This window comes from Saprolegnia diclina (genome assembly GCF_000281045.1).
Source record: "Saprolegnia diclina VS20 unplaced genomic scaffold supercont1.16, whole genome shotgun sequence".
NCBI lineage: Eukaryota > Oomycota > Saprolegniomycetes > Saprolegniales > Saprolegniaceae > Saprolegnia > Saprolegnia diclina.
Window position 1 is genome coordinate 495,298 of NW_008246083.1, and position 19,709 is coordinate 515,006.

The 19,709-nt window shown below is 59.5% G+C and overlaps 12 protein-coding genes across 12 annotated transcripts; 7 read left to right on the forward strand and 5 right to left on the reverse strand.

Annotated features, from left to right (window-relative positions):
• The first annotated feature begins 857 nt into the window (after window positions 1-857).
• Window positions 858-2,162, forward strand: SDRG_06052 (hypothetical protein). Its single transcript, XM_008611811.1, has one exon. It carries the CDS (start codon window positions 973-975, stop codon window positions 2,098-2,100), a length of 1,128 nt encoding a protein of 375 aa, XP_008610033.1. The 5' UTR covers window positions 858-972; the 3' UTR covers window positions 2,101-2,162.
• A 692-nt stretch (window positions 2,163-2,854) lies between these two features.
• SDRG_06053 (hypothetical protein) lies at window positions 2,855-4,510 on the forward strand. The gene has a single exon (XM_008611812.1). The coding sequence runs from the start codon at window positions 2,954-2,956 to the stop codon at window positions 4,460-4,462; it is 1,509 nt and encodes a 502-aa protein (XP_008610034.1). The 5' UTR covers window positions 2,855-2,953; the 3' UTR covers window positions 4,463-4,510.
• A 15-nt stretch (window positions 4,511-4,525) lies between these two features.
• Window positions 4,526-6,242, reverse strand: SDRG_06054 (hypothetical protein; the record flags this gene model as incomplete). The annotated part of the gene is made up of 3 exons (XM_008611813.1): window positions 4,526-4,857; window positions 4,900-4,975; window positions 5,022-6,242. The coding sequence occupies 3 exons, from the start codon at window positions 6,240-6,242 to the stop codon at window positions 4,526-4,528; spliced, it is 1,629 nt and encodes a 542-aa protein (XP_008610035.1).
• Window positions 6,243-7,043: 801 nt separating this feature from the next.
• SDRG_06055 (hypothetical protein) lies at window positions 7,044-8,859 on the forward strand. The gene has a single exon (XM_008611814.1). It carries the CDS (start codon window positions 7,140-7,142, stop codon window positions 8,838-8,840), a length of 1,701 nt encoding a protein of 566 aa, XP_008610036.1. The 5' UTR covers window positions 7,044-7,139; the 3' UTR covers window positions 8,841-8,859.
• Window positions 8,860-8,975: 116 nt separating this feature from the next.
• Window positions 8,976-9,513, reverse strand: SDRG_06056 (hypothetical protein; the record flags this gene model as incomplete). Its single annotated transcript, XM_008611815.1, has 2 exons — window positions 8,976-9,283; window positions 9,339-9,513. 2 exons carry the CDS (start codon window positions 9,511-9,513, stop codon window positions 8,976-8,978), a joined length of 483 nt encoding a protein of 160 aa, XP_008610037.1.
• A 321-nt stretch (window positions 9,514-9,834) lies between these two features.
• Window positions 9,835-10,419, reverse strand: SDRG_06057 (hypothetical protein). The gene has a single exon (XM_008611816.1). It carries the CDS (start codon window positions 10,339-10,341, stop codon window positions 9,997-9,999), a length of 345 nt encoding a protein of 114 aa, XP_008610038.1. The 5' UTR covers window positions 10,342-10,419; the 3' UTR covers window positions 9,835-9,996.
• A 649-nt stretch (window positions 10,420-11,068) lies between these two features.
• SDRG_06058 (hypothetical protein) lies at window positions 11,069-12,115 on the forward strand. The gene has a single exon (XM_008611817.1). It carries the CDS (start codon window positions 11,169-11,171, stop codon window positions 12,051-12,053), a length of 885 nt encoding a protein of 294 aa, XP_008610039.1. The 5' UTR covers window positions 11,069-11,168; the 3' UTR covers window positions 12,054-12,115.
• Window positions 12,116-12,220: 105 nt separating this feature from the next.
• On the reverse strand, window positions 12,221-13,892 carry SDRG_06059 (hypothetical protein). The gene is made up of 7 exons (XM_008611818.1): window positions 13,778-13,892; window positions 13,564-13,731; window positions 13,226-13,515; window positions 12,936-13,182; window positions 12,804-12,890; window positions 12,578-12,754; window positions 12,221-12,528 (listed from the first exon to the last, which is right to left on the reverse strand). Exons 1-7 carry the CDS (start codon window positions 13,851-13,853, stop codon window positions 12,317-12,319), a joined length of 1,257 nt encoding a protein of 418 aa, XP_008610040.1. The 5' UTR covers window positions 13,854-13,892; the 3' UTR covers window positions 12,221-12,316.
• A 471-nt stretch (window positions 13,893-14,363) lies between these two features.
• Window positions 14,364-15,395, forward strand: SDRG_06060 (hypothetical protein; the record flags this gene model as incomplete). The annotated part of the gene is made up of 1 exon (XM_008611819.1): window positions 14,364-15,395. A coding segment is annotated over one exon (979 nt), but the record flags the coding sequence as incomplete, so codon positions are not given.
• Window positions 15,396-15,437: 42 nt separating this feature from the next.
• On the forward strand, window positions 15,438-16,136 carry SDRG_06061 (hypothetical protein). Its single transcript, XM_008611820.1, has one exon. The coding sequence runs from the start codon at window positions 15,519-15,521 to the stop codon at window positions 16,086-16,088; it is 570 nt and encodes a 189-aa protein (XP_008610042.1). The 5' UTR covers window positions 15,438-15,518; the 3' UTR covers window positions 16,089-16,136.
• A 60-nt stretch (window positions 16,137-16,196) lies between these two features.
• SDRG_06062 (hypothetical protein) lies at window positions 16,197-17,189 on the reverse strand (the record flags this gene model as incomplete). The annotated part of the gene is made up of 1 exon (XM_008611821.1): window positions 16,197-17,189. The coding sequence occupies one exon, from the start codon at window positions 17,187-17,189 to the stop codon at window positions 16,197-16,199; it is 993 nt and encodes a 330-aa protein (XP_008610043.1).
• Window positions 17,190-18,192: 1,003 nt separating this feature from the next.
• Window positions 18,193-19,459, forward strand: SDRG_06063 (hypothetical protein; the record flags this gene model as incomplete). The annotated part of the gene is made up of 2 exons (XM_008611822.1): window positions 18,193-18,869; window positions 18,916-19,459. The coding sequence occupies exons 1-2, from the start codon at window positions 18,208-18,210 to the stop codon at window positions 19,457-19,459; spliced, it is 1,206 nt and encodes a 401-aa protein (XP_008610044.1). The 5' UTR covers window positions 18,193-18,207.
• Window positions 19,460-19,709: the final 250 nt, after the last annotated feature.

The window sequence follows — 19,709 nt, forward strand, 5'->3', positions numbered from 1 at the left end:
GCAGATCTGAGTCGGATCGCTGTCTGATGAGATGTACTCAGACGACGTACTCAGATTGAAGCAGCAAAAGTGGGACTCTCGGGCGGTCGGAAGAGTCGCACACCCACGAAATCATTGATCCCAGAAACTTTATCTGATGCGATCTGGGAAGCGAGAACGATGTGGTTCGCAGCGCCAAAGACCCGTGCACTTGGCGAATGCGCTCGGTGACCACTACCCCAGACAAAAAACGAGCTCGCGCGTCACAACTCTCAATACGCGTTTGGCCAGAAATACACGCTGCAACAAAGAATTGAGCTCGAATTCAACCGTGCCACCTAGTGAACTCAGACCCGTGTCTGGTTTCGCATGTATCTGAGTACCTCGCTCTGATAATCGTAGGCGGCGTGCATATGATGACACCGGCAGGTACGACGCGCAACCCGCCCGCTCTTGAGAGCGCCCACAGTCCAGCTACCAAATGACTGGTTTCGCTGCCAGCTGCACCTTGATTCAAAAAGCAACTACTAGTACGGTCGAGGCTCCCCAGTCAGACTAAACATAACCCATATGTTGCTCACCTCGCTGCTGGTTCCTCACCGCCACGCAGCTCCCCACGCAGCCCTCGCATGATGCACACACCGTCGCCATGCAGTTCGTACGCACAAGTAGCCAATTCGAACGACGGATCTCGTCCCACCCAATCTGCTCGAGTGCTGCGGCCGTCGAGCGCGGGCGTGGTGAACGTCGAGCTAGTTGGGCTGGGTACGGCTGGGCTCAGATGGCCGCAGGGATTAGCTGCTCACCACAGAGTACGAATCCGCTCGATTCTCAGGTGCATGCAGCACAGAGTTCTCAGGTGTTGTGTTCGTACACAGCGTCGTTGGCGCACCCATGGATTCAAATCCGTTTGTGGCGGCTACAGTGTAGTACAAATCGCTTTGGCCCGCGCCTCGTAGCTCACTTTTCCTTTTGCAGCCATTGCATCCCACGATGATTTCCTTCGCCAAGCTCACTGCGCTCGTTGGCCTCGCGGCGTCGCTCGTGGCCGGCCAGACGTGCTTCCAGGGCGCCGACGAGATCGGTCGCACGGCACCGTACGCGCTGGCGTCCAACGGGTCGGTGCCGCTGCGCACCGTCATTTCGCGCGACGCCGCCTCGTACGTCTCGCTGCACTTTGACTCGCTCAACTTGCCCAACGGCGCTGTCCTCACGCTCTCGTCGCCCGACGGATCGACGTCGGTCAAGTACACGGGCGGCGACCGCGACAACTTTTACGCCGAGTACATCCCCGGCGGCTCGGTCGTGCTCTCGTACACGCCGCCGCGCGAAGACATTGCGCTCCTCGACGGCGTCGACGCCTTCCGCATCGATAGTCTCGCGTACGGTGTGCCGCCGCGCCCGACCGAGGCCATTTGCGGCACGGACGACACCAAGGCTGCGGTGTGCGTCAAGAGCTCGCTCCCGACGCAGTACACCAAGGCGCAGGCCGTGGGCCGGCTCCTCATTGGCGGCACGTCGCTCTGCACCGGGTGGCTCTTTGGCTCGGAGGGCCACTTGATCACCAACAACCACTGCATCGGCGACGCCAACGCGGCCAAGGACATTCAGTTTGAGTTTGGCGCCGAGTGCGCGACGTGCGCGGACCCGAACAACACGCAGCAGCTCGCTTGCCGCGGCACCATCGTGGCCACGAGCGCGACGTTCATCCGCACCAACAAGAACCTCGACTACACGCTCGTCAAGCTCAACCTCAAGTCGGGCGTGAGCTTGGCCAAGTACGGCTTCCTCAAGGCGCGCGCGTCGGGCCCCAAGCTCGGCGAAAAGATCTACATCCCGCAGCACCCCGCGGGCAAGCCGCGCCGCATCGGGTACCTCCTCGACAACGGCGCACAGGGCACGATTGAGTCGCTCAACATCAACAGCTGCGTTGCCAACGAAGTCGGCTACATGGTCGACACGGAGGGCGGGTCGTCGGGCTCGCCGGTCATCAGTCCCAACGACCACGCGGTCATCGCGCTCCACAACTGCGGTGGCTGCCTCAACGGCGGCGTCAAGATCAGCGACGTCGTCAACGACCTCCAAGCCGCCGGCAAGCTCCCGGCCCAGTCGACTGTCTAAATAGTATGTCGAGACGAGTCGTGTTGTTTGTCAATAATGGAGTTCCAAGTTTTGAGTCGTCCGGAGTGTCTTATTGTCCACAGAACTCTCGTACACACTAGACTAGCTGCAACTATCGACTAGGAAGGACAATGGGGGGAAATAACGTTGTATTGTGCTCGTACCCTTTGAAGACACAACGGTGCAAACGTGTTGTGTCATAACTAAGGAAGCGCCCAAACACTGCTTGGCAAGCAGGTTGCTGAAGCGCCGAGATCTGAGCACGAACGCGAGTGCTGTGACTACAGCTGTACATTGTAAAAGCGTTCTCTATGTGTGCTCTTCGTGTGCAATCAGAGGGTTGTGTATAGGACGACGCTTCAATCGCACCTGCTTTATTGTAGCGTGCCACAATGCCACTCGAAATCACACTCGGGCCGAGCGATCTGAGTCGCCGGGATCAAGTAATGACATTGCCGTGAGAGAAGTCACGTTCGTTTGACATGCATACAGATCATGGCGCGCAAAAGCATGCGCTGGGTCGGAAGTTGTGCAGAGGGCGTCGTGGCTTCACGCTTGCTCACGTTCCATTGCTCTTTGCCATCGCCATCCGAAGCCAGGGTACGGTTATTAGCTGAGTGTTTGGCTTCGGTTATAAATATGCATTTGAAGCCGACACTGTATCTTCATTACCAGCTATTGTATGCATATATATCCCTCAGATTGACTCATTTCGAACGCCATCTGGAACTACCGCAGACCAAACAGCAGGTCGGAGCGAGAGCGCGAGAGCCGTCCGTTGTCCGTATGTCTGCGTTGAGGGCTCGCCAAGAGCAAACTCACTTCTGTATTCTCTCTTCTTGACACAATCACCATGCTCTCAGTCTCCAAGCTCGCTGTCTGCTTGGGTCTCCTTGCGTCGAGTGCGATGGGGCAATACTGCTTTCAGTCGGTCGAGAAGATCGGTGCCGACCAGAGCTACAACTTGACGCTCTCCGCCGACGTCTCAACCAAGACCATCACGCACGACAAGGCCACGTACATTGCGCTGCACTTTAACCAGCTCGACTTGCCGCATGGCGCGTCGGTCACCGTGAGCGCGCCGGACGGTCAGAACGCAGTCACGTACACGGGCAAGCACAGCGACTTTTACGCCGAGTTCATTCGTGGCGACGCCGCCAAGGTCACATACCACGCGCCGTCAAACGGCCACGGCGCGTCGCCCGTCATCTCGATCGACCGGTACGCCAGTGGGTTCCCGGAGGACAGCCAGAAGCACCCCGAGGCCATTTGCGGCAAAGACGACTCAGAAGCCTCCATGTGCTACAAGGACAAGAAGCCAACACAGTACAAGAAGGCGCAGGCCGTCGCTCGTCTCTTCATGAACGGTTCTGGGCTCTGCACCGGCTGGCTCTTTGGCTCGGAAGGTCACTTGATCACGAACAACCACTGCATCGGTGACGCGGGTGCGGCCAAGAACGTCCAAGTCGAGTTCGCGGCCGAGTGCGCGACGTGCGACGACCCGAACAACACCAAACAGCTCGGGTGCAAGGGCAAGGTCGTCGCCTCCAGCGTCGAGTTTATCCACACCAACAAGGCCCTCGACTACACGCTCGTCAAGATCAACTCCAAGGACCTCGCTTCGTACGGGTACCTCACGGCGCGCGAGTCGGGGCCGGTCCTTGGCGAAGAGATTTACATCCCGCAGCACCCCGGTGGCAAGCCGACGCGCATTGCTGTCAAGCTCGACAACGGTCAGCCGGGTACGATCGAAGACATGGGCCACTCGTCGTGCGTCGAAGACGAAGTGGGCTACATGGTGGACACGGAGGGCGGGTCGTCGGGCTCGCCGGTGCTCAGTGCCAAAGACAACTCGGTCATCGCGCTGCACAACTGTGGTGGCTGCCTCAACGGTGCTGTCAAGATCGACAAGATCGTCAAGGATCTCAAGAGCATCAACAAGCTCCCGAAGAACGCCCTTGATGGTGGCAAGTCGCCCACGCCCAAGCCCAGCGACCAGCCATCGCCCAAGCCCAGCGACAAGCCATCGCCCAAGCCCACGTACGATCCGACGGATAGTCCCAGCGACGACCCGAGCGACGACCCGAGTGACGACCCTACGGACAAGCCGACTGACAAGCCGACGACCAAGCCGACGACCAAGCCCTCCAAGCGTCCGCGCCCGTCGACGCCCCGCCCTGTCACGAAGAAGCCGAGCAGCAAGCCGACGGCGCCCCCTTCGAATGGCGCCAAGAAGGTCTGGGAACAGTGCGGTGGCAAGGACTACACGGGGAGCGCCTCGTGCGGCGAGAACCTCACGTGCGTTCGCGTCGACGAGTGGTACTCGCAGTGCGTGCCTGGCATTGGTTTCCACTGGAACTAAACCTTTGTAGCGTCTTTGTAACCTAAACACCATGTCTTCTACTGTGTACACAATTGTCCATATCTACGCCAGCCACGGCGAGTTGTCGGCGCCAAACTCGACCCCGAGACCGCGGTTGCCACTCGGAAGGTGCACGCGGCCGACCGCGAAGTGGGGTGCCGGTGCTGTTGGGGACACGAGGGCGTCGGGGCGCACACGCTTGCCAGTGTCAAGCCCAAAACGCGCCAAGTCGACGCGCGACAAGAGGCTTAGTCGCGTGATCTCAATCAGGTGGTTGTCGGCGTCGTAGCCAAAGACGTAGCAGTCGTTGCCATTCTGGCCTACGGTCATCATGCTCCGAAAGCGCGAGTCGATGTTGAAGAGATCGTAGACGCTGCCACCGAGCACGCGTCGGCCTACACCTCGTACGTGACGGCGCATGCGAGTGAGATTCGTACCAGAGTAAATGTGCTGAAGGCGACAGTACCACGCCATGAGGCGATAACGCACATCGCGGGGGCCCCCCACCGGCACCTAACGAGACTCGCAAACGACTGCAAAGCAGCAGGGAAACACCTACTTGGGTGTACTTGACAATAGGATGCATCCACTCTCGGAGCCGGCGAAGTGTGAACCGGGGAATCGCCAGCAAAAAAGGGATCCCACAGAGCGAGATCGAGTACAAGATGGACGCCGGAAGTGCCTGCGTCGTGTAGTACTCGCTGTCGCTCGGTGCCTCGGCCAGAGGCTTGGAGATGTGGGTGTAGAGCAAGAGCGTCGGGAGCCACGCATTTTGCGCATTCGTCGAGAGACCTGCAAAGGTGAACGATGCCATCGCGACGACGGTCGTGCTGCTCGGGCGAAAGAGCGCGGCGCGGCGGCGCCACTTGAGGTACCGGTTCAGCGCCGTCAGCGTCGCGTACGAGAACCAGACCGACCGACTGAGAAACATCGCGCCGAGGCCCGTGTAGTAGAGGGCTTTGGTCTGGGACACGCGTAAAATGGCTTGGGCCACGACTTCTACGCTGCTCCAAAAGTCGACCATAAAGACGGCAATCACGAGCGGGTGACACACCACGAGCGACGTGGGTTCGCCAAACACAATTTCGTATCGCACCGCGTTCGTGGGCGTCGGGTGCAGCGGGTGCGACCGCAGTAATCGGCGCAGCGTCCGCACGTGGCGGTAGTAGAGGCGGTAGGCCTCAACACCGATGAGCAGGCTCAGACCAAAGCGGACGCAAAACTTGGTCGTGAGCCAAAACAGCGAGTAGCGCACAGTTGCGTACATGAAGGTAATCGTCGTCGCCGTGGTTGCACTGGCGCCGGCGCCGGTCACGTCGCCCGGCGACGACCAGAACGCGAAGACGCCCGTGGGCGCGTTCATCATGTAGGCAGTGCCGACCCGAGCGATCGGCGTCGACGACCTGCCGCAGAGAAAGGCCGTGAGTTTCGATGGCAGGTCGAACGGGCAGTAGATGCTGCCGGTGATGCGCGTGAGGACTTGGTCGTTGCAGCCACTGGCGTTGTACGGCACGACGTTGCGCACAATCTCAGCGCTGAGCGACGCGTCATAAGTGTACGGGGACGTGACGTTGACGAAGCGCGCTTGCAGCGTTTTGGCAAAGGCCATCGAGACGGTGTGGTTGACCTCCGGGATCGCGTTGGCCGAGACGAGTGCAAACTGCTTGTCATCAAAGGGAGATGCTTCGCTCATGTACGCCTTCAACGGCATGAGCACAAGGTTGAGGAGGAAGCCGAGGCTCAAGACCACTGAGACGCGGTTGTATCGCACGTTGTCCATGCTCACGCCGACTATTTTTATCGCTTGGGGAAAGGACAGACAAAGGACCTTTCATGGTTTCTGCATTGGGGTCAGTGGGGTCAGCGCGGCAAAGCGCCATTGAACTCAACATCATTGAAGCTCTCGTCTTGACTGGACCCTATATTGATGGACCGCGCCGCTATTGCCTCTTTTCTTGACAGGGCGATTCGTCAAGCCCGACACCTTGGACTGAAAGCAGTATACAATGGCAGCATACAACGTCGTTGGCTCGAATTTGCGTATTAATTTGTGCACTAGGCTCGTTGCTGGTGCTGTACATTTGGGCAGCCCTATCCCTTGCTCCCTCAGAATTGGGCCGAGTAGAGCTACACGTCAGCCTTAAAGTTCACGATCGCTAGCTCATTCGCCGCATCCGTAGCTTGCACTAGTGTCCTTGCGACTGCACGTAAGAAATGAGTGGCTCAGTGTCGGCTGCTTGAGCCACAAAGCTTTGTCGATAGCTCCACCCACAACTCTGTGTTTCGACAGTCGAAGAAAGGAGTCATAGCAATGAGTGAAGGTCCGTGCAGGACCACTGCAGTGGATTGTCGGGCCCTTACAAAGTGCAAGCTCATGACGTGGCCGTTTCTGGGATCAGCACGGATTAGACAGTGATTGAAGTCCCTTGTCTGCCGTCCGACCACGTTGATGACATGGTGTGTTGCTGCGACTCGGCCCTTCTAAAGCTTCGGAGAATTAGCCACGCAGGGTCGCTGCACTTGCCCTGCAGCAGCTGCTCGCGATCCGGCAGCGATCCGGATGACCATCATTCATGCAAGATTTTGCCTGGCTCCTCAAGCCAGCCAGGCGGCGATAGGAAGTGGGCACGACCCGCTCATTCTCCTATTTAGCTCCTCCCACACACGTACATTGGCCATGGTCGCGCCCGGGACTGCCACGTGTCAAGTCTGCTTTGACGAAGCCGACGCCGTCGTCACACAGATCTGCCGCACCGCCTGTCCCGCGGTCCTCTGCACGTCGTGCATCGAAGCCTTCCTCAACGTCCAGGCCGAGTCGGCGCTCTACGGCGTGCTCACCAAGCTCAAGTGCCCGATCTGCATTCGGCCCACCAACATGGTTCGCTGGCGCGAGCGGCTAGGGAAGGCTGCTAACCTCCTTGGACCGTTCGAATCAAAGGTGCTATCGGCGTGCGACGTCAAGTGCCCCAACTGCCACAACAACAACTCGATGCTGCCAGCACGGCGCGACTCGGTCCGGCCGCTCAAACTGCCGACGCACCTCGCACAACAGATTCCGGAGCTCCAGACGCGCTGCGGCCAGTACTGCCGTCACCGCCACTCGGCCGACGCACTTTACAACTACGTCCGCGCAACGTTTCCGGGCCACGACGATGCCATTCTGAACGCAATGTTGCCGCTCATCCACGACGTCGAACGCCGCGCGACGCTCTTCCTTCGCTGGCGCCGCGACGCACCGTTCATTCAGTCGCCGTGCTGCAAAGCCGACTTGTGCTTTGCGTGCAAGGTCGGCGGGCACCACTTGGGGCAGCCGTGCGCGCCGGTCGAGGCCATCGACGACATTGCGCAGTGTCCTGGCTGCAAGCTGCACCTCGTCAAGGGCGACGGCTGCGACTCAATGAACTGCTTTTGCGGCATGTACTTTTCGTGGTCCTCGGAGCGCATGGCTTTTCAGTTCCAGTGCGTGCGGCCCGAAGTCCTCTCCAAGCTGCGGATCCTCGTGCGCCGGCACAAGCCGCGTCTCTGCTGGTCTGTCATCCAGCGGCACCTGCCGGCCAGCGAGGGCTTCTACCGCCTGCACTTGGCCGAACACGAGCGTTATGCCTCGGGCAATACGCTCGCGCCGTGGCTTGGTACCAACGGCATTGAGCTCGGCATGTCGATCGAGTCTCTCGCCGCGCTCAAGCCCGACTTGTGGAGCGCCGACGGGCTCTTTGATGGCGCGCCGGTCGCCCCGGAAGTCACCAACTATAGTTGCCGATACATCTGGATCAACTTTGACAAAGTGGCCGACCTCTTTCCGAGCCTGCCGCCGAAGGCAACGTACGACTGCGGGAGCTACGTATGCTTTATGTTTGACACAACCAACGCCCTCCGCCTCCTCTCGCTGCGCTTCTACCCGCTGTACATGCACCGGTGGAAGAAGCCCGACTACGCCCCGCTCCTTGCGTACTTTTCAACGCTGCTTGGTGGCCCCGGCCGCCAAGAAGACACGCTCGTCGACCATGCGCATACGGTCGTGTCGGTCCAGGACGTGAATGGGACGCCGCACGTCGAGTTTGTGGACGCGCGGGCGCCACCCGAGATCAAAGACCGCTCGTTCACGCCGTACCTCAAGGACCAGCGTCTTCGCGACGTGATTCTGCCAGCGTGCAAGCGGTTGGACGTGCGCCGGGCCATGCGTGCGGTCCAGCGCCATCTTCGGACGGCCGTGTGGAAGCGCAAGTGGGGCTACGTCATGGCCGAGATCGAGGCAGCAGATGTCACAGCGCGCGCCAAGGCGTTCTGGGCCAACTACTGGGCGACGCTGCCCGCCAGCGACAAATATGCACTCGATGACGACATGAACAGTATTTTTGCGATCGGTTTGGACGAATAAACTACTATTTTGTGTGTTTGTTGGACTGTCTATTAAGTGAGATGTGCTTGCGGTCGTGGCCGCTGGAAGCAGTCCCTTCTGTCTTGGGCGTCAAGCGACAGGCTGGTTGTCGGATACAGTTGCAACAGCATCATCTTACCACGGTACGACGACCGCGCCGAGCAGATGCAAGAGGCCGCCCGCATGCCATAGCTCATTGAGGAGCGCAATGGCCTTCGCTGCTTGGCCAGTGCACACAAAGTACACAACGTGAAGCACGACAGTGATCGCGTTGTATTGGACGGCGGTCGATGCCTGGTCCATGTACCACGAGGCAACGTCGACAAAGGTAGTGACGACAGGCGAGCGGACAGGAGGATGCTGCACCGACAGCGCCGCGCCGCCACGGCGTGACGTCTTGCTGATGCAAAGACTTGCAAAGGCGTACGTCATGCGTTGCACCTCTGCGCATGTCGAGCGTGAGCCACGGACACCTTCGGGCATGTCTGATGGACGCACCGTCTTCGTCGGGAGGCGGCTCGGTGGCTCGGTCGGCGCCTCGCTGCGTCGCCATGCGGGATGGCTTGACGCGGGTCCAAGCGAGCACGGCAATGAGGCCAAGGAGAGTCAGCGCCATGAGCTTTGCACCGTGCGGGATGGCCGTCGTGGGGCCGGGTACGTCGGGGTCGGCCATAGCACAAAACCAAATGGACGTTTCGCGATCTTGAAGCACATACAATGAATTTCACTCGATTTTTAATTGCACTAAAACCTGTATTGTATGGACGCACGCTGCATTTTAATTCCAAACGACCTCAGATTGCACCCAAATATTAATATACGTACCGAGCATTGAGTTTCATTTTGCGCGAGTTGAAGTTGAGTTTCCGACGCCATCGCCTTTGGTAGATCAAGGCGTTTTGGCGAGGTAGACCATGATGGATGACTGCACCCGCAGCCTTCAGGCCTCCTTAGTATGCTATATCTTGCTCTCTTGTGTGCACGGGTCGAGGCTGCACCACAGGAAATGATGCTTGTGTGATGATGAAGACTACCCCCAGAGCACTCGCTGTCGTAGTGATGGCTGCTAGTAGCAGAGACTTCAAGGCCTGTGGCAAGACAGTACATGAGAGAGATATTATACTTCAGGTCGTGGTGCTACAGCGATACGAGAGCTCTAGTCGTCGTCGTCGCCGTACCATTCGTCGGCAGCGTCGTATTCGAAGCCTCGAGGCGCGGCGCGACCGCCCGATGACGCCGGAAGCACTTCACCACGCTTACCGAGTTGCATGGGCGACTCGCCATACCGCTCTAGAGGCATGCCCTCGGAGGCCAAGCCTCGCCGGAGATCGCGTCGGTCCCCTTGGGTGTCGGGCATCTCGGGGTTGTGACGAAATTGTCGGACCGCTTGGGCAGCGCGCGCGGCCTTGGCCTCTTCGTGCAGGCGCTGCTTGGCCGCCTCCTCCTTCTCCTTTGCTCGCTCCTCGCGGCGCGTCGTCTTGGGCGGTCCCTTCCGTGGCATCGGGGGTTCTGGGCACTGTGGCACAATCTTGACACTATTTTTGCATCGTCTGAATGAAGGTCTCTCATACTATTCACGTCATGTCGCAATCCAAAATTTCAAATTTCAGCTGTTCCCGCCAAAACGATCGTGATGGTCCTGCAGTGTGCACGTGACGCACAAAGCTAATGCATGAATGGGCGCGGGTATAGCTATAGTACTGGGAGCGTAACCACTGAGCTTGAATCGGCCAAGGACAAATCTTTATTGCAGCACGGCACAAACAATTGTGAATATTTTGAAAATGTCATTTTGAGGTTGCGAGTCGTATCATTTGAATGTCTATCATAAAGCCCAAGACGCGGCCACTCCTTGCTACCACGATAGATCGCTCTGTACAGTGCGCGAAGTTGAGGCCCCATTCTTGGAGCGAGGAGCGTCCGCCACACAGGATGTTCTTTGACAGGCTATACACTATTCGAGTATACTCTTTGAATAGTCTGAAATCCTTGATTTCGCCAGTGACCCTAGCTGGTGCAAAAAATGCCTCGTGAATACAAATCCTATTTTCAAATTGGTATACAAACATGCTGTTTCGGCCTAGAATTAAATGAAACACTTCATTTGTATAAAATAGAACAGGGGACCGGACCTGTTTCGAATTTCTCTTTCTCTAAACCATCGCATCCAAGGACTTTCCTCGCAGTTGATTTGCTACAGCTCATGTAATCAATGTTTTACAAGCTGCTATACATCTCAGAGAGGGAAGTACCCCGACGGGCTAGGACAAGGATCACTGGTGGCAGGCCCCATTTAGGCACTTGCCGATTTCCGGATCAACCAGGACCATGCAGGACGACGCACAGGCCAACAAGGACAAGGACCGCGTCCGCCGCCACCACTGGATCCCCAAGTACGAGGTCGAGTTCGGCCTCCAGATCGTCGAGCGCCATCCGCACACGGGCGAGGTCATTTTGGCCGTCTGCGGCCTCTGCAAGGCCTTTGGCCGCGAGGTGCGCGAGAAGGACGAAGAGCCTCTGTCGCCGACGAGCAGCAACCAGCGCAAGCGCCGCCGTGGCCTCACGACGACCAAGTACTTTCGCTCGTTCCGCGTCGACAACATTCGCAGCCACCTCAGCGGCGCGCATCCCGTGCGCTGGCATGAGTACCAAGTGCTCGCGAAGAACGAAGAGCTGCGCCGTAGCTTCCTCGCCCAGACGCCGAGCATGGGCTCGCTGAACCTCATGTCGTCGCTGCCCATGACGATGATGGGCATGGCCACGGGCATGGACGAAACGAGTGACTTGGATGGCACCGACCCGTCCGTGCTCTCAATGGGCGCCGTGACGCCGTCGGCGCGCACGCCGCCGCCCAGCATCAAGCGTCAGAGCCCCGCGCCGGTGAACGTGGCCAACATCATGCTCAACAACCCGCACGGAAAGCGCCCGCCGCCGCTCGACCCCAAGACGATCGAGCTCCAAAAGTACCAGCTCGACTGGGAGCGCCTCGAGTTTGAGCGCATGCGCTTCCAGAAGGAGCTGCAGATGAAGGACCTCGAAGAGAAGCAGCTCGAACGCAGGCTGCGCCACGAAAAGGAAATGCGCGAGAAGGACCGCGAGCTCGAGCTCGAGAAGGCCAAGATCGAGCAAGACAAGTTCAACAAACTCGTCGACATCCTGCGCGCGACGCTCGGCAACGCTGCGGCCACCGCGGCCGCGACCGCGATTGTATGAACCGAGGACCCGTCCCCTTTTTTAATGTAGTAAGCGCTCCTGCTCGTTTGGTTGACGCCGTTGCACCTGCCATAGCAGCGATAGAGACTGCGCTGTCCACCGCTCAGCGATAGAGACTGCCCCGTCCACCGCCTGTCTCGCTCCCAGCAACAGGGCTCCGCTGCTAGTAGAGAGAAGAGGTCTCGACGCTCCATCTATTGAGTGCGCCGAGCAGGACCAAAGCAGGGTCGAGCACCGTGGAAGGGAAGAAGGACGCTTGAGGTTTACTCTCGGAACGAAAAGTCCGAGTCGGCGGCGAGGCTCTGGGCGCGGGCGAGGACGGCCATGTGCTGGCTGCCGCACGCACCCGTCATGACAAAGGCCTGCGAGAGCGCGTCGAGCTGCTTGGGCTGCGCCTGGGGCTGCGTGTCGTAGTGGCCGAGGTAGTTGGAGCTGCCCATGCCGCGCTTCCCAAACGTGAACGCCGTGCCGTCATCTACACATCCCGAGTGTCTACCGTAGCCAAGACAATGTTGGCGTCGTACCGGCAACGACCAGCGTCGCGCGGTCGCCACAGGCCACGTCGACGATCTTCTTGTGCTTGAGCGCCGTGATCTCACGCGGCTGCACCCAGAGGTTGGAGCCCCAGATGAAGAGGCGACCGGCGGCCGAAATGGCCGCGCCGTGCTCCTTGCCCGCGGCAATCTTGACAATGCGCTCGTCTGCGTTATCGCGTCAGTACCCGCTTCAAGCGACGGGCGATTGACGTACCGTAGAAGCCCGTGATCTCGACAGGAAAGCTCTCCATCGTGTTCATGTCGACCACCATCCCGCCGCCTTCCGAGCCGAGCTGGAAGTCTACAGAGGACCGATATGTATGCTACAACGAGAGCTCGGACGTACGGTTGTTCTTGCCCCAGCCAAAGACGCGGCCGTCGTCACGCAGGGCGAGCGTGAACGACCGGCCGGCCGCGATCTGCACAATGTTGACCTTGTCGAAAAACTCCATCGGCTCAGGGTACTCGAGGCTAATGAGCTCGCCGTTGCCGAGCCGGCCGTTGTCGCCGCGGCCCCACGACCACACTTCGCCGTCCACCGAGAGCGCGACCGTGTGCGCGTCGCCGCAATCGATCGACGCGATCGGACAGCCCTAGACGCCAATAGGACGCATCGCACAAGGGTATGTAGCGTACGTCTTCGATAAAGGTCTCGACGAGCGCGGGCACCATCTGGTTCTTGCCCGAAGACGGGCCGAGGCCGAGCGCATTGTCCGACATGGCCGAGCCGCCAAAGCCCCACGTGAAGACGCGGCCCTCGGCGTCAACGGCCGCAGTGTGCGTGACGCCGCACGAGATGTCGACAATCTTGACGTCTTCCAGCGTCTCGAGGAGCGTCGGCGCATCCGCTTGGAGCTTGCTTTCGCCGAGGCCCAATTGGCCCTTCTCGCCACGGCCCCACATGTACACGCGGCCGTTGTCGTCAACTAGCGCGATGGCGTGAGCACCATCGGGTCATCATATGGACGCTGTACCGGCGGCGCTGTGGTCCTGGCCCAAGGCGAGCTTGGTCACGTTGATGTTTTGCTCGAGGAAGCTGTCGAGCACCTTGGGCCCAAGCTCTTCGTACTTGCGCGTGATGCCCGACACTTCAAAGGGCCCGACGCCGAGCTGGCCCACCGAGCCGTTGCCCCAGACGATGACTAGACGCATACGCATTGAGATCACGCAGAAGCGGCGGCCATGTACCGTTGGCGCGGGCCTTGGCGGCCGTGCTAAAGGCGCGCGGCAGAAGGACGCGCAGGACACGGCGACTGGTCAACATGACTGGAAGCTGCGATTGTTTCTGCGGCGCTGCCCGCGGTCATCCGGATACGTTATGCGGATGACCGTGGATTGGTCGATGCGAAATTCGAAGCGCGCCGATCTTTGGTGCCATCATCGCCCCGCCGCCAGCTCCCGCCGACGTGCGCCTGTGCATCTCTGTTGCAGGCGCCTACGACGATATTCTCCAATGATGACGCATCGAGCAGCTACAGCGGAGCAGACAATCTGTCTGCACGATGGCAGACAGTCCAACGCAGCAGCGTCGACATCGCGGTAGTAGCAGCCCGAAGACCGAAAGGGTCACCACGATTTCAGTACACTCAAGACGTCGGTGGTGGATGGTGACAGCAGTAGCCGGTAGACGCACAGTACTGCGGTCTTGGGGCACACTGCCGACGCCGGAAGCGTCCTTGACCAGGGCTATGATCCGTCGAAGTCGACCTGGCTTCGCGAAGCGCCCCGAGTTCGAAGTTCGAAGCAGGTTGTGGACAGGCGGTGCAGTTTTCAAGATGCAGGTCCTTGACTTTGAGCCGACGACGGTCACGCTCTTCTGGGCCGACGCCCACGCCTCGGCGTACGAGGTCGAGTGGAAGCACGCGGACGCTGCGGTGTACAACCCGCTGACCTTGAAGAGCACGGTCATGAAGAAGAAGAACATGGAGGGCGGTCAGAGCTATCACTTCCGCGTCAAGGCCGTTGGCGACGGCGCCTTCTCCGAGCCATTGGTATGGGCGCACCCGGCCATTGACGGCGCCCAGCCGCCCGCACCCACGGTCGCCCTCGAGATCATGCCCACGGACGTTCAACTCGCGAGCGCCACGATCCAATGGCCTGCCATCGCCGCTAGCCCCAAGTACGAGGTGCAGTACGTCCTCATGGACGGCGCGTCCGAGTGGACGACGGCGACGAGCACGGTCGCGTCGACGGCGATCAAGAAGAAGAACCTCGCTAACCCGGGCCGCCCGTATGCGTTCCGATACCGCGCCTACGGTCTCGACAGCTGGGGCGTTTGGAGCCGAGCGGCTGGGCCCATCATGCCGCCGACGCCGGCGCTGGCGCTCGCCAAGGCGCTTGCACCGTCGCTCCTCTCGACGACCGGTGATCGTGTGCCGTCCGCGACCTTGGGCGGCAAGGTCATCGGTCTCTACTTTAGCGCGCATTGGTGCGGCCCGTGCCGGCAGTTCACCCCGATGCTCGCGCAGTTTTACCAGTCGATGAAGCGCCTCGGGCGGCCGTTCGAAGTCGTGTTCGTCTCGGCCGACCACGACGCCAAGCAGTTCACGAGCTACTTCCGCGACATGCCGTGGCTTGCGGTGCCATACGAGAGTGCGGAGCGCGAAGAGCTGCAAGAGACGCACCAGATTCAGGGCATCCCGACCTTCAAGATCCTCAACAGCGCCGGCCAAGTCGTCGACAACGACGCCCGACAGCGCCCAATGAACGAGCAAACGTTTGATGCGTGGTATGCCCAGTGCTACCGCCACTAAGCTTGGAATCGGACATGTCCTCGTTCCGTACCCTAAATCGGTTTCATCTTCCAGCTTCAAGTCTAGGAAAATGCAAGTTTGGGAAAAGGCAGCTCCAAAGCGACAGGGCAACGCGTAAAAACGAGGTTGGTAGCGCGGGATCCGCTGTTGGATAGCTCATTCTTGCATTTGCCGCCATGAAGCCCCACTGCTCCGCCCTCCTCTTCCTCGCGACTGCCATTGTTGCCGCCGGCCCCTTGGCACCGTGCGACCAAGCGCAGCTCATTGCAGCGACAACACCCGTCAACTCGGGACCGGCCGCCAAGGCATGCTTGACCAGCGCCTCGATCAAGGACATGCAAGCTCTCTTCAACGCGCCGCTGACGCCCACGCAGGCCTCCCTCTTCACAAAGAGCCCCAAGTGCCAGACATGGTACTCGGCGTACACAGGTGTCCTCGCGAATGTCACGCCCTGTGCGATGCCCAACGGCCTCGACGTTCGAGCGATGGCGACCGTACCATTCGCTAGCTTCTTGCCCGAAATGCAAAAAGCGGCTAATGCGACCAAGGCATCAAATGCAACAACAGCGCCGCCGTCAAACAGTGCCGTCATCGCTCCTGCTGGCAGTTCTGCCTCTGATAATGCACCGTCGCCGACCAAGACGACGACTACAGGGCCTCGAGCGGTTGTCAACACGACGTCGACGGCAGCCTCTTGGACCATCTCGGTGGCAACGGTGACAGCAGCCGCTGTACTCTACTGGTAACTTGGTGCATGAAGACAGCACGCAATGACATTGTCCTTTTCTTGCTTCTTTCAGTTGGACTCGTGGGTCGCCTAAGAAGCACTAGTACACAGATAGGGTCTGGAGAGTTTATGCATACAGGCCAACAACGGCCATGGCAGCCGACCCGAGGTATAGCGCCGTGTAGTTGAAGGACCGGCCCCACGTCGGTCGCGCATGGAACTCGGGGCTGATCGTATACTGGTACGTAAGAAGCTCGACGAGACCCGTGTAGACGAGGATGCCACCAGCCACCGCGTCCAGAACGCCGCGGACCCAGAGCGACACCATCGACGTCTCGCTGTACGAGCCCGAGACGAGGATGCCGACAAGAATCCCGAGCGGCGTCGTGATCGAGTACCCCATGGCCGTAAAGAGCGACGCGCGCAGACTCGTAAAGGCCGAGACCGCCGACGTGCCGACAGCGATGCCTTCAAAGAACTGGTGGAAGCAAAGCGCAATGAGCAGCGTCGTGAACGTTGCACCGGACGTCACGCCGAGTTCAAAGCCGATGATGACCGAATGAATCGCCACACCCACCTCGAAGATGGCGACAGTAATCTTCTGCCGCAGCGCCGAGTTGCCTGCGACAAGGCGCCCGTGGCCGTGCGCGAGGTGGCCATGCCCCGAGAGCTCGGACGATGTATGGTCGGCGTAGCCAAAGCTGTGCTTCCCCGACTGCAAGATGACGGCGTCTTCGTCGACAACGTGGCCGCGGGACATGAGGATCACAAGCTCCGTCTCAAGGAGCTGCATGACGTAGATGGTCGCGAGCACGACGACCATCGCGAGCCCGCTGTACTCGACGCCGAGGCATGGATCGCTGAGGGTGGCCATGGCGGGCGGGATCATGTGGATAAAGGCGGTGGCAATGACGACGCCAAAGCCGAACGAGTTGAGGACCTCGATCGCGCGCCGGCTATTGCGGAGGCACGCGACGAACGAGCTCACGACCGGGAGCATACTGCCGAGCAGCGAGGCCGCAAAGATGATGCCGACAGCGGCATAGTGCATCGGGTGGTCGTACTCGCCGTCCATCTCGATCGGGGCTCCGCACGCAGCGTCGTCCGTAAGGAGGCGCATCTTGTTGTTGCTGCGGATTGGTTTGTTGAAAAGTGACGAGAGTGCGGCGACGGCCCAGACAGGCGCGTGACAACCATGTGGCAAAAATACAGTATTCAACACTTTTGTATTAAACACTTGGGCACGACCAACGAACGCGACGATACGGGCGACTGAACTGGTCAAAACGAGAGCCCACACCCCGCACGTATGGTCATGCACCGGTGTACACTTGCTCGAGCTAGCAGACGCCTTGAGCATTATCATGACGTTCATATTTCAAGCACATACGAGGTTGTAGCGATGCCAAGACCGAATGCCTTACATCCTGCGTGCAAGCGCACAGAGCTCTGCCCTTGGAGGCAGTTGAAAAGGAGAGAAAACTCATGTGTTGGTTGCCAGTCATATCCCAGAAGACAGACACTGCCACGACACTTGAACGACCCAGCCTTCTCCGACGAGCGCGGGTCTGCTGCCGCGCAGATTCTACTAGCTCGATGTCTGACAGGTGTTGTGGATGGAGCCATCGCCTTTCCAATCGTCTTGCTGCTAGAGCTGCAAAGCAAGGTGGGCACCACCGGAAAAGAAGGCGTTCCTTGTCCGGCGGCGCCATGCGACGGCTAGTGTTTAAAACATCGTTTGAGCGGAAAAATACACATCCTGGCTCTGTCGCGGCATAGACACTGATGCGGGAAGACCGCCGCACGAGACGACGACGATGTTTCGGGCTCAGACATAAATGCAAACGTCTGGATGCGGTCTTTGCGCCAGATTCTAAAGGTCTTGTCGTGCACCACGGTCGCAGTGTTGCGATCAGATATGCTCCACGCCTCGCATCCAGGCCATCAGCACTCGCTTGGTTTTTGGCCACTGCACTCGGTCCCACGCATCCTGTCCTCTGACGCAAATGCAAAGTGAGCAGCGGTCGGTGGCCCGGCTAGACGATCTGGGTAGCACACGGTTTGCCGTTTCGCAAAAATTGCGATCTTTTGGCGGCGTTTGATTGGCTGCGGGTATCCGGATACGAGACCTGGCTGCGATGGAGGAGCGCGGACAGCTCCTGCCAGCGCACCGACCGACGTCAGCCATGTGGAGCGTCGGCGCCTATGTGCTCCTGCTCGAGCTCGTCGACGCGCTCACATACTATGGCATTAGCCAAGGCTTTAAAAACTTTATGCAGGCCAAGCTCGGTTATTCGCAGGTCGGTGCGAGCTCGCTTCGTAGCACATGGACGAGCTTTTGCGACATTGTGCCGCTCGCGTCAGCGTACGTTGCCGACGAGCATCTTGGGCGCTTCCGCGCCATCCTCTTGGCCGGCGCCTGGTACGTCGGCGGCGTCTGCCTCTTGGTCATCGCGTCACACCCCGTGATGCTCGCCGAGTACAATGGCGTGGCCAACGTGTGTTTTCTGATGGCGATCTTTCTTGGCATCGGTCTTGGCAACGGCGGCTTTGACTCGAACGTGGTCGCTCTGGGTGCCGACCAATTCACTGGCGACGAGGACGCGCAGCAGCGCTTCTTCAGCTACTTTTACCTGAGCATGAACATCGGGTCAACCGTCTCGTACGGGTACCTCGCCTACCTCTGCGTGCACGGCCTGGCTCCGATCGTACCGCCCGAGGCTGGGTATTTTGCCACCTTTGCCTTCTGCGGCGTTGCGCTTGTCCTCGCGCTCGGCGCGTTTCTGAAACAGTCGCACCGGTAGTGCGACTCGGACTCCTTTGACGACGCTACACGAGTTGTGTAGGTTGATCCACACGCCGCCGACGCCCGGAGCATTGACGCGCACCGCCGCGCTCTTTGCAGCGCCGGCGCTTGCACCCATTGTGTGGGGACTGGGCTGCTTTTGGCTTTCATTTGTGCTCAACTTTGCAGCCGTCTTTGTCGACAACGCGGCGATGGCGTCGACGCTCACGTGCGCGGCCGCGGGATGCATTGTCATGGGCATGAGTCTCTGGCTCAGAAACGCCACCGACAAGAAGGTCCTTGCGTCGGCGTGTCTCCAACTGGACCCAGCATTGGCCATGGACCTCAACCAAGTGCTAACGATCTTGCCCTTTGGCGTCTTTCAGATCGTCTGGAATGCAGTCTATGACCAGCTCGATGCGAATTTCCAGTCGGTCACGCAACAGTGCGACTTGCGCTGGGACCCGAACTCCGGTCGGCACGGCGCCCAAGTCCCCGGTGCCATGCTCGGAGTCTTTGACACGCTCGGCGTCGCACTCTGGATCCCGCTTCTCGACCACATTGTACACATGACTCCATACCAAAATGGACTAGGACACCCTTGAAATAGGTGTTGCCACGACTGCAAACAAGATATGGTTTTTGCGCCGTGGACAAGGTCGCAATAGGTCTCGTCCTCTCGAGTGCGACCATGGTCTGGGTCGGCCTCGTTGAGAGCTGGCGACGCTCGTCCTCCCCGATTGTCCTCGGCGACGGTCTCGGGCCGCTTCTGGACGATGGCACGCAGCAGCCAATGAACCATCTTTCGTGGCGCATGGCGGTCCCGGGGTATCTCCTCGTCGCGCTCTGCGAGTG